This window comes from Macaca thibetana, chromosome 10 (genome assembly GCF_024542745.1).
Source record: "Macaca thibetana thibetana isolate TM-01 chromosome 10, ASM2454274v1, whole genome shotgun sequence".
In the NCBI taxonomy this organism is placed as follows: Eukaryota; Metazoa; Chordata; class Mammalia; order Primates; family Cercopithecidae; genus Macaca; species Macaca thibetana.
Window position 1 is genome coordinate 14,568,896 of NC_065587.1, and position 12,489 is coordinate 14,581,384.

General features: G+C 49.2%; 1 protein-coding gene across 2 annotated transcripts in view; it reads left to right on the forward strand.

The window, feature by feature from the left end:
- Positions 1–12,489, forward strand: part of MYH9 (myosin heavy chain 9) — a 106,977-nt gene that overhangs the window by 39,314 nt on the left and 55,174 nt on the right. For both annotated transcript variants that reach the window (XM_050806172.1, XM_050806174.1), the window contains exons 2-3: positions 427–778; positions 8,227–8,383. In XM_050806172.1, the coding sequence (XP_050662129.1) occupies positions 446–778; positions 8,227–8,383 (490 nt within the window). In that variant the 5' untranslated portion in view covers positions 427–445. The remainder of the gene's footprint in view (positions 1–426; positions 779–8,226; positions 8,384–12,489) is intronic.

The following is a 12,489-nucleotide window of genomic DNA, read 5'->3' on the forward strand; positions in this document are numbered from 1 at the left end:
AGCCAGCTTACTGCAACCTCCGCCTCCTGGGTTCAAGCGATTCTCCTGCCTCAACCTCCCGAGTAGCTAGGATGGCAGGTGTGCACCACCACACCTGGTTAATTTTTGTATTTTTAGTAGAGATGGGGTTTCGCCATGTTGGCCAGGCTTGTCTTGAACTCCTGACCTCAGGTGATCCGCCTGCCTTGGCCTCCCAAAGTGCTGGGATTAAAGGCATGAGCCACTGTCCTGGACCCAACTTATTTTTTCAGTGATGCACATCTTTATCCCAAAAGTGTGGAGCAAGAAAATTGTACAGCCTGGTTATACAGAGTTTTACTGCGTCTTAATCCTATACAGTTTGCAAAGAGAAGAGGTGTGCGTATGAGTGATCTCGTGTGGCTGATGTAGTTGTATGTAATGTGTTGTCTTTTTCCTCCCCCTTAGGTCCTGGCTGTAAGTCACCATGGCACAGCAAGCTGCCGATAAGTATCTCTATGTGGATAAAAACTTCATCAATAACCCGCTGGCCCAGGCCGACTGGGCTGCCAAGAAGCTGGTATGGGTGCCTTCCGACAAGAGTGGCTTCGAGCCAGCCAGCCTCAAGGAGGAGGTGGGCGAAGAGGCCATCGTGGAGCTGGTGGAGAACGGGAAGAAGGTGAAGGTGAACAAGGATGACATCCAGAAGATGAACCCGCCCAAGTTCTCCAAGGTGGAGGATATGGCGGAGCTCACGTGCCTCAACGAAGCCTCAGTGCTGCACAACCTCAAGGAGCGTTACTACTCAGGGCTTATCTACGTAAGTGGCTGCCCTGGCACCCTGCAGGATGGGTCTGAGGACTCCAAGTGGGGGCGGGCCAGGTCTTCCCATCACCCTCACATGCCTGGGCCCTGGCTCTCTGGTGGAGAAGGGGTCTGGAAGGAGTGCTGGGGTGACATCCTTGGACTTTGACATCTGAACATCCTAGTGGGATGTTCCCATAACATTATTCTTTTCCCTTTGCAGCCAAAAACAAAACAGGAAGCGTGTTTTAGAACATATATAGGGAGAAGAATATGGCCCTGTCTGAGGGATGCCCACCCACTGGCCTTTGTCCTCAAGTTTTGGTGGAGATATGAAGGTTCAGGTCAATGTTGTAGATTCCTTCTCTTTTTTAATTTTTTAATTTTTTTTTTTTTTTGAGACAGAGTCTTGCTCTGTTGCCCATGCTGGAGTGCAATGGCGTGATCTTGGCTCACTGTAACCTCCATCTCCCGGGTTCAAGTGATTTTCCTGCCTCAGCCTCCCAAGTAGCTGGAATTACAGGCACCTGCCATAATGCCTGGCTAATTTTTGTATTTTTAATAGAGATGGGGTTTCACCAGGCTGGTCTTGAATGCCTGACCTCAGGTGATCCACCCACCTTGGCCTCCCAAAGTGCTGGGATTACAGGCCTGAGCCACCGCTCCCAGCCTCTTTTTAAAAATTTTAATTATTTTTAATAATATCTTAAAAAATATCTTTTAAAATTTTAATTATTTTTAAAAATATCTTTAAAAATATTTTTTATGGCCGGGCGCGGTGGCTCACACCTGTAATCTCAGCACTTTGGGAGGCCGAGCTGGGCAGATCTCAAGGTCAGGAGATTGAGACTATCCTGGCTAACATGGTGAAACCCCGTCTCTACTAAAAATACAAAAAGAAATTAGCCGGGCATGGTGGCGGGCGCCTGTAGTCCCAGCTACTCAGGAGGCTGAGGCAGGAGAATGGCGTGAACCTGGGAGGCGGAGCTTGCAATGAGCCGAAATCACGCCACTGCACTCCAGCCTGGGCAACAGAGCAAGACCCTATCTAAAAAAAAAAAAAAGATATATATATATATTTTAAAATAAAATATCTCATTTAAAATATTTTTTAAGATAAAATATGTTATTTTTAAAAATATTTTTAAAAATAGCTTTATCTCTTTGATTTCTTTCCAATAAGCCTTTTGCACTCTAAAAATGTAGTAGATTCCTTCTAAAGTAGGGAGTGCCATCTCCTGGTTTCCTGCTTTGTTCCTCTTGCGCCACCAGATCCCCTCTCCCTTCACCGTTTGCCCCAAGCCCGTTTTTGGTATCTCTGCCATCTTTTTTTTTTTTGAGACAGGGTCTTGCTCTGTTGCCCAGACTGGAGTGCAGTGGCATGATCACAGCTCACTGCAGCCTCAAACTCTTAGGCTCAAGCGATCCTGCCACCTCAGCCTCTCTGGTAGCTGGGACTACAGGCCTGTGCCACCACGCCTGGCTAATGTTTTATATTTTTATTAGAGACAGGGTCTCATTATGTTGCCTAGGGCTGGTCTTGAACTCCTGTGCGCAAGTGATTCTTCTGCTTGGGCCTCCCAAAGTGCTCGGATTACAGGCGTGAGCCACTGTGCCTGGCCCATCTTGTTCTTTATGGATGCATGTTGGTGTGGCTTACTTCACTAGGGAGTATACTTTGAGCGGAGGTGAGCCACCAAGAGTAAGACTTGCTCCGGGACTCTGTCCAGCACTTGAGTGCTGGTCCGTTGCCAGGCTTGACCAAGGGGGAGTGTATTGAGAGTCCAGCATGTGCAAAGGGCCAGCACATGCAGCAGATCAGGGGTGTCATTTTCTTTCTTCTGGCAAGAAAGAAATGCAGAAAGACAGCCCATCACCAAGTTAGGAGACAGGGAGATGAGCATTTATGTATCCTGGAGGCAACAGGCTCTGGGATCACAAAGTCCTGTCCAATATCAACCTCAAATTCCTCTGTTCAACTCAAAGATATTTCCTTCTGGTTTTGTCCCCAGTGGGAAAGAAATATCTGCTTGTTATTATTCCTAAAATAGCTCTTTATTTCTTTATGCTGCTCTAGCCACCTTGAACTTTGGGCTGAATAAAACAGTCCTCAAAATGTTTTTGACCTAGAGGAAAAAAGCCATGAAGAGGTTATTATAGGCTGGGCATGGTGGTGCATGCCTGCAATCCCAGGACCTTGGGAGGCCAAGACGAGAGGATTGCTTGAGCTCAGGAGTTTGAGACCAGCCTGAGCAACATGGCGAAACCCCATCTCTACAAAAAATAGAAAAATTAGCTGGGCATAGTGTGGCGTGCCTATAGTCCCAGCTACTTGCTAGAGGCTGAGGTGGGAGGATCACTTGAGCCTGGGAGGTCAAGGGTGCAGTCAGCTGAGATTGCACCACTGCACACCAGCCTGGGTAACAGAGTCTCAAATAAAAAAAAGAGAAAGACTATTATGGCCTTCCCACTTTATAGATGGGAAGACCAACTTTCAGACTGAGGGATTTTGCTCACGATCACATGTGTAATAAAAGGAGGTGGTGGCAGGCTCATTCCATTACAGAGATAGCAGCTCTCAAAGGGTCAGCTGTTTAATTTTCTGTATGATTTCAGAAAGACTTAAGCACATTTCTACGAGGTAGACTCATGCTTCTGAGTGCGCTGCAATGTGCTAAAGCCTTCAGTGGAGCCATGGGGCATTTTATTTGCCCGGAATTCCTGACAAGGACTGCATTTCCTTGTTGATTGCTAAATCAGTCTGTGTCAGTCTGTGACAACGAGGTCCTTGTTTTCTGCCATTGATGCCCACCCTTTGGGGATGAGTCTGGCTCATCAAGGACCTATCAACAAGTAGATATGTGGAACAGTCTCCTTTAAAGCCCAGCCTTTTTTTTTTTTTTTTTTTTTTTGAGACGGAGTCTCTCTCTGTCGCCCAGGCTGGAGCGCAGTGGCCGGATCTCAGCTCACTGCAAGCTCCGCCTCCCAGGTTTACGCCATTTTCCTGCCTCAGCCTACCGAGTAGCTGGGACTACAGACGCCCGCCACCTCGCCCGGCTAGCTTTTTTTTTTTTTTTTTGTATTTTTTAGTAGAGACGGGGTTTCACCATGTTAGCCAGGATGGTCTCGATCTCCTGACCTCGTGATCCGCCCGTCTCGGCCTCCCAAAGTGCTGGGATTACCGGCGTGAGCCACTGTACCCGGCCGATAGCAAGGAACTTAAGCAGGGTCACACAGCCAGGTGTTGGCCAGGCTGAGACTGGAACTTGGGTTCCTGATTTTCAGCCCAATTATGTCTCATCTGTTTCTTGATGAGATTATCATGTGGACCAAATTAAAAGCCCCTGTCCCTAAGGAGTATTAACCACTGAAATTCAGACTTAGTGACTTGCAAATAAATGAATGACAGACTGTGCTTTAAGGAAGCACAGTGTCTGTGGCGGTGACATGGGAGCCGCAGCCTCATTGTCTGGGATTGAGAGGTGCTCCTCTTGGCAGGCTTTATAGCTTATGTCACCCCCACTCTGCTGTGCCACTAAGCTAAGACGGCCTCTGCTCGGTAAGGCAGAGCCCTTAAGTGCCACAGTTGGAGCCTCCAGGACCTGGTTCAAATCCCAGTTCTGCCCCGTACTGACCATGAGACATAGCTACATGGAGTCTCACTTTCTCATCTGCAAGGATTCCACGGGAACTTTCTAAAGCGCCCAGCCAGCACCTGGCTCGGGGCAGGGCCTGGGGGCCTGGACTCAGGCTGCTGATGTGTGTTATAAGTGAAAGTAACTCCTGTTCCTCTGCTTAGCTCTTTATTGGTGCCTTTTTAACTTGAGTCTCTTTTGGGATCCACTGGATATGAATTAAAACAAGCGGAGCACCTGAGCCTGCCTGAGCCTGCACAGAGCCTTTCCCTCCCACAAAAGGGAACAGTCATTATTCAGATATATTCAGTGTTAGTGGCTGCGTCTTTCCTCTGCAAGTCACACGCGGAGATTTTACTGTGGGTGGGCGTGGTGGGTAGTGCCTACGCCTTTTCTCCAGGACTCTGGCTGGAGGCATTAACTCTCATTTTCGCTTCCTTGCTGTCACCTCTGGTGTGCAGTTGTTCCTGCCTCTTACCAGCCTTCTTCTAAGCATCATCACTAAGAGGCCCATTGATGGCCTCTGCAGTCACTGTAGCGGAGACCCCAGCAGGTGCAGAGCTATTAAGATGTCAGCGCCCCTGGGCGGGGCCGCCTGGGCAGGAGGTGCTGCCTCATTCACGGTCTATCTCTCCATCAAGCTTCCAAATCATGACCTCAGGAGCCTTCGTGCAGCCTGTTTGCCCAGCATTGTGGGCGGCGTGGCTAATTCTGAGCCACAGCTGCTCTGTCTTTTTCTTCAGGGGGTGAGGCCCTGGGATGGGGGCGGATGGGCACAAAGAGCCTCTGTGGCCTGTGAATGGAGCAGCACCATGGCGTGGCCGCGCCGCGTGGGAGCAAAGCCTCTTTGCTCGATGTCTTGCCTCCACGAGCATCCAGTGAATCTCCTTCCTCCCACCTGAGCCTCAGTGCTCATTCCACAGGGCTTAGCTCCATCATCACTGATTTGATGGGATTAGCCCAGAGAACTTGGAGCTCCCGTAGACCACTCCACAGGACCATCTGCCCACCCAGCTGTCAGAAAGACTTGTCCTAATGACCCACAGTCCCCTTCTGCTGTCAGCACCAGCTGTTTCCAAACATCTGGCTCCATGGCACTCCCTTAGTGTGCGACCACGTGTCCTTGATTTTCCTGGGCTGGATTTCCTAGAGTGTGGGTTTTCTCAAAGTCCAGGAACAAAGCTTGATTGTTTCTGAGCTCCTGGGGTGACCTTGCTGTTCCCTGGCCTTCTATCTTGTCCCCATTCAACATTCACGCAGAGGGAAAACCAGAATAGGCTCCCGCTTCTCTTCCTCCTGAAATGCCCGGGCCCGTAGGTTGCCAATACCGTGTTTGCATTTCTTTGCCTCAGAGCTTTCCTGGTCTCTTGTGAAAAGAATAGTTGGAGGGAAAACAAGTGACTAATTATCCCAGGAAGAAAGGAAATCAAGGGCCCTGCATCCCTTTTTCCAAGCTGCCAAACATGTTTGTCCATTTTTAAGCTCAGCTGCTCTTTTCTTTTTAAGAGACAGGGTCTCCCTCTGTCACCCAGGCTGGAGCACAGCATTGCCATCATGGCTTATTGCAACCTCGAACTCCTGGCCTCAAGTGATCCTCTCATCTCAGCCTCTTGAGTAGCTGGGACTACAGGTGCATGCCACCACACCCACCTAATTATTTTTTAATTTTTTGTAGCGATGGAGACTTGCTTTGTTGCCCAGACTGGTCTTGAACTCCTGGCCTCAAACGATCCTCTCACCCTGGCCTCCCCAAGTGCCGGGATTCCAGGTGTGAGCCCCTGTATCTGGCCTCTGCTGTTTTGAATACATACCATTGTGTGGTTGGTGGGGCCCTCTGCATTCTGCCTTTAGTCTAATTGCTGCCTGGAAGTTCCCTGTGCCAATAGCCTTTGGCCAGTGCCTGAGAAGAGCCTTCTCTTCATGACTGGTTCCTGTGTGGACCCTGTCTTTGGGTTCAGCCACAAGATCCATCCCCAGTTTTGGAGTGACTGGAAAGGGCACAGGTCAAGGGGGCTGGGTTGACCCCATAGTGCATAGACTGGTGGCTGCTTCATGAACAATCAAGGTGCAGGCCACTTGTGATGGAGAAAACAGAGGGTTGGAAGGAGCTTGGAGAACCGGCCTCCATGACCAAGGAGGTTGGCATTGGAGACCCGAGTCTGCTCCCAGCTCTGCCCAATGCCTTGTGACCTTCCATCGTCACTTCACAGAAGCAGGGCCGCAGTTGATGTGGTGCGTGGAGCCCTGGCCTCACTTCGCTGGGTCCCTCAGGCCCATTTTCTTAGGAAGAGGGTACTTGGGTTGCTCCAGCTTCTTAAAGAGAGTTGCGTCCCCCAACTGAGCACCTACCACCTGGGTGGTCTTGGGAGTCTTGCGCAGCTATTAGGAGTCTCTGTCTTTTTTTTTTTTTTTTTGATGGGGGAGAGGGATCTTGGGAGAAAAAAATAACAGGAAGTTTATTAGAAAAAGAATTAGTAGTCACAAGGTAAAGTATATTTACCTGAAGACACGGAGGCAGTCACAAGGTAAGGTGTATTTACCTGAAGATGAGGAAGGACAGATGTGTGTAAACTGTTGCTGTTGGAAATGATTCTCCTGACCTGCCCAGAGCTACTCTCCAAGGCTGTGCTGCCTGCTGTGTAAGCGCTTCATTTAATCCTCTTAACCACCCAATGAGGTCTAGAGCTCTGCCTGTCCCCGTTTTTCACATCAAGAAATGGAGGGAGAGAGAGGTTAAGAACCTTACCCTTGCTGAGATTTGAACTCAGGATATCTGACTCTGGGGGGTCTTATTTGAAATTGATTAAGTCACACTTGGAGTATTGGGTGTATTTTAGGTACCTCACATTAAGGATGTTGATTATTATTATTATTTTTTTTTGAGACGGAGTCTCGCTCTGTCACCCAGGCTGGAGTGCAGTGGCCGGATCTCGGCTCACTGCAAGCTCCGCCTCCCGAGTTCACGCCATTCTCCTGCCTCAGCCTCCCGAGGACCTGGGACTACAGGGGCCCGCCACCTCGCCCGGCTAGTTTTTTTGTATTTTTTAGTAGAGACAGGGTTTGACTGTGTTAGCCAGGATAGTCTCGATCTCCTGACCTTGTGATCCGCCCATCTCAGCCTCCCAAAGTGCTGGGATTACAGGCTTGAGCCACCGCGCCCGGCCTGGATGTTGATTAATTGTGTTCCCCTCCAGAGAAGAAGTCTTGGAGAAAGCTCACAGGGAACGTGAAATAGTCTTAAAGTTTTTGAGGGATTTGCATGTGAATGTCTCTAGAAGATTCCAGAGAAAGAGGTGTCTGTCTGGTTCCCAGTATCCCACAAAAGATCTAATTGGTTTAGGACACAGTGCGTTTTTCCAGTGCTAGAAAGATGTAAGCTTCACTATCTCTCAGCGTCCTTCAGTGTGGAATGATTTGGGTTTCTGCAGTTTGCCGCACTGCAGCTGAGCCCTCTTCTGTTTATGCCTCTCTCACGATGACAAACACATCTCTCATTGTCCTCGGATCTGAGTTTTGTAACTGGACTTCTGCTGTCCGTTGGGCACAGACCTTGCCTGGTTGATACACACACTCAATGACCTATGAGGCTGGAGCACTCCTGCAGTGGAGAGGGAGGATCTTCACTTACAGGGCAGAAGGAGGATGCTGGTGCTCCACACCTGCAACAGGGCTGTGGGAGCTGGGCCACTGGGAGCAAGGGCCATCAGGGACTGCCTTCACGTCAGGCTGACTCAGGTCCTTTGAAGCCGCAGATATTTTGCTGCGAAGTTTGTACACTAGTGAGAATCAGACTTCCTAACCCGTTCCTATCTGCCGCTCTTTTCTTTAGACCTATTCAGGCCTGTTCTGTGTGGTCATCAATCCTTACAAGAACCTGCCCATCTACTCTGAAGAGATTGTGGAAATGTACAAGGGCAAGAAGAGGCACGAGATGCCCCCTCACATCTATGCCATCACAGACACCGCCTACAGGAGTATGATGCAAGGTGGGTGATGCAGTGTGAGCCCACCTGGGGCTGAGTCTTCTTCACCTGGGGCCTCATTGACACCTCCACAGGTGCTAAGTCACATTTGGTGCCACATCGATCTAGTGGCTGGTGATGGGCAGTGCATCATGGAGGTCTGTAGACCTCTGTATGAGAGCCAGGGCCAATGGCTATCCAGAGGACATGTTTACATGTTGATAGAATGTTCTAGAAGCTTTAAAATATACATTTCCTAATTTTTCTCCCAATTTCTCATACTTTTCAAGAGCTCTTGTGCCTGTCCCCTCTGCTTTCTTTTAGGCCCCTTCTTCTTCCTGTTCTTCCCTTCCCTTTGTGTTTTTCCCTCTTCCTCTCTTGCTCCTTCCCCACAGTCTAGAAACACATTTGAGTTATTCCCATCTCTACACAAACAGATGCAGAGCCTCGGGTGGCTTCTGCCCCGCTCTCACTCTGGCTTCTGTGCCCCTTCTGTTCCATTGCAGTGAAGCTTTGTGGAGGAAATGTCTGTGCTCACTGCCTCCATCCCCACCTCATGGTCATTCCCCTCACCTTGGCTGTCTCTCTCCACCCCTTCTCCAGACTGGCCGACAGAGGTCACCTATGACCTGTATGTTGCTAAGTCCATGGCTCTCGGGAATTCCTACCTCACCTCTCCCCAGCATCGGACAGTCTCTACCACTCCCTTTATTTCTTTTTTTTATTTGAGACAGAATCTCGCTCTGTCACCTAGGCTGGAGTATGCAGTGGCATGATCTCAGCTCACTGCAACCTCCGCCTCCCAGGTTCAAGTGATTCTCCTGCCTCAGTCCCCCTAGTAGCTGGGATTATAGGCACGTGCCACCATGCCCGGCTAATTTTTGTATTTTCAGTAGAGACAGTGTTTTGCCATGTTGGCCAGACTGGTCTCGAACTCCTGACCTCAGGTGATCCACCCGCTTCGGCCTCTGAAAGTGCTGGGATTACAGGCGTGAGCCACTGTACCCGGCCAACTTCACTCTTAATAGAGTCCCTCACCCTGTGCTTCCACCAGCTGGTCATCTTTCTGGGATGTAAATGTGATCAAATCACTTGATTTGAAATCTTGACAAATCATAGAAAGGCTCCTCATTCCCCCAGGGCTATTAAGTTGCTGCAAAAGTAATCGCGGTTTTTGCCATTAAAAGTAATGGCAAAGACTGTGATGACTTTTGCACCAGCCTAATAACACTGAGACTCTGTGGTAGTGTACAATGCCCTTCAAAATTGGCCCCTTGCCTGCCTCTCCACCTTCCCAGCTATGTGGAACTCCTTACATTTCCCTAAAAGCTCTTTCTGCTTCAAAACACCCTACCTGCTCCATCTGCCTGCAATGCCTGGCAAATCCCTACTCTTTTTTTAAAAACATGACTGAAGCATTAGGGCCTCCAAAGAGAATATCTGGGCTAGATTTGCATCAGAGCCCTGGTGATGCTTTATTTGACTGCAGTGTTTAGACATTTCTTTTTCTCCTCTAGATATACACAGGGCCCATGTTGCCTTTATATTCTCAGAGCTTAGCCAAGTACCTGGCATATGTAATCCTGACTGAAACCCAATTTCAGGCAGGGCTGTGTTCTCCTATCTTGTATGGATAGTGGTTTGTTATGTCCCATTATATAAGGATCTAGGCAGTCTATCTAGACAGTGGTGGTAATGCATCTTGTTGGGTTAACCACTTTGTCCCTGGTGTAGTGGTTTAGAGTGGCAGCCCGCGGCCTGTCTCCCACCACCCGCGCTGTGCTGTGAAGCAGGCATTTCACCGTTGAGCTTGATGCATTATGTAGGATGCTCAAGTTTGGCTGAGTCTTTGGCTTATGTTCACGTCTATCAAAATTCCTTGAAGAAGTCAGCCCTTCAGTTCTGAAGTAGAATGTCTGTTTCAAAATGTTAACTAGAACAGCCTGGTGGGAAAACATTCTGTGGGATTCCAGAAAAGTCTGAGTCTTTGTCTCTAGAGGTTATGAGTCAGTTTGCTCCCAGCTCTCTTCACTGGCCTAGTGCAAGAAGTGTATTCCGGAGTCATCTTGAGATCTGAGCTACTGAGTAAGGGCCTGTTCTCACACTTGGATCCTGGATTGGGATGGTTATCTAGCAACTGGGCAATTTTGCTTTTAGGCAAGACATTAAGACTGAGTAATATGTACTGAGGAGGCAGGAGAGAGAGTCTTTAGGTCTGGACTTCAGACTGTCTTCAGTTAACCTGTGGGACTCCTTCTCCAAGAGATTCATTCAATATTTATTTGTTCAACAACAACAAAAATTTGGTGGGAATGGCCTGAAAGCTCCACATATTGAAAGTAATTGGGAAACAAAAAAAAGGATGCAGAGAACCAGAGCTTTCCTTTGTCTTGGCCATAACCAAATGGCCTTAATAGGAACTTAGGGGCTGCCCTCATGCATCTGTGCAATGAAGAGTCTCTTCATGATTTGTCAAGATTCTGAATCAATTGGTTTGATCAGATTTGCAAATTATGAGGGCAGGTAGGTGGGCGATTTCTTTTATTTTTTTTTGAGATGGAGTCTCGCTCTGTCGCGCAGGCTGGAGTGCAGTGGCGTGATCTCGGCTTACTGTATGTAGCCTCTGCCTCCTGGGTTCAAGCGATTTTCCTGCCTCAGCCTCCCAAGTAGCTGGGATTACAGGCGCATGCCACCATGCCCGACTAATTTTTTTTTGTATTTTTAGTAGAGATGGGGTTTCACCATGTTGATCAGACTGGTCTTGAACTCCTCACCTCACGATCCACCCACCTCGGCCTCCCTAAGTGCTGAGATTACAGGCGTGAGCCACTGCACCCAGCCAGGTGGGCGATTTCATCTTTTGGAGACCAGGGATAGGAAATACATTTGTGAGCATGGGAAACCTGCATTGTTGGTGCCTCCTTTAAAGCAGTCTGTGCAGGAATTGGGTCCATGTGTTTTCTTTTCTTTTTTTTTTTTTGAGACGGAGTCTCGCGCTGTGTCACCCATGCTGGAGTGCAGTGGCACGATCTCGGCTCACTGCAAGCTCCGCCTCCCAGGTTCACGCCATTCTCCTGCCTCAGCCTCCGAGTAGCTGGGACTACAGGCGCCCGCCACCACGCCCGGCTAGTTTTTTGTATTTTTAGTAGAGACGGGGTTTCACCATGTTAGCCAGGATGGTCTCGATCTCCTGACCTCGTGATCCACCCGCCTCGGCCTCCCAAAGTGCTGGGATTACAGGCTTGAGCCACTGCGCCCGGCTGGGTCCATGTGTTTTCTAACCCTCAGTCTGAGAGGTTTTCACTTTGCCTTCTGCCTAGCGTTGGACTTGCTGCAGCTCTTGAGCTCCCACGTTGACTGACGGAGGACATTTCTAGGCTATTTTCCTCCTTCTTCGGCTGGGCGTGGTGGCTCACGCCTGTAATCCCAGCACTTTGGGAGGCCAAGGCAGGTGGATCACCTGAGGTCAGGAGTTCGAGACCAGCCTGGCCAACATGGCGAAACCCTGTCTTTACTAAAAATACAAAACAATTAGCCAGGCATTGTGGCACACGCCTGTAGTCCCAACTACTCAGGAGGCTGAGGCACGAGAATTGCTTGAACCTGGTGGCAGAGGTTGCAGTGAGCCGAGATTGCGTCATTGGACTCCAGCCTGGGCAACAGAGCGAGACTCTGTCTCAATTTAAAAAAAAAAAGGCCGGGCGCGGTGGCTCAAGCCTGTAATCCCAGCACTTTGGGAGGCCGAGGTGGGCAGATCACGAGGTCAGGAGATCGAGACCATCCTGGCTAACACAGTGAAACCCCATCTCTACTAAAAAATACAAAAAAACTAGCCAGGCAAGGTGGCGGGTACCTGTAGTCCCAGCTACTCGGGAGGCTGAGGCAGGAGAATGGCGTAAACCCGGGAGGCAGAGCTTGCAGTGAGCCGAGATAAAAAAAAAAAAGAAAGAAAAGGAAGTTCCTTCTTTTTGTGTATAGCTGACCTGCAGAGCAATTAGTAATAGGTTTCTTGTTCTTGCAGCAGGGAGGAAGTTAGTAACAGAAGTTGTCCATGTTATGACAGGCTGGTTCACTAGTAAAAGAAAAATGTCCAGAGGAACCTTTGGTTCTTGCCCTGGGTCAGGTGTCAC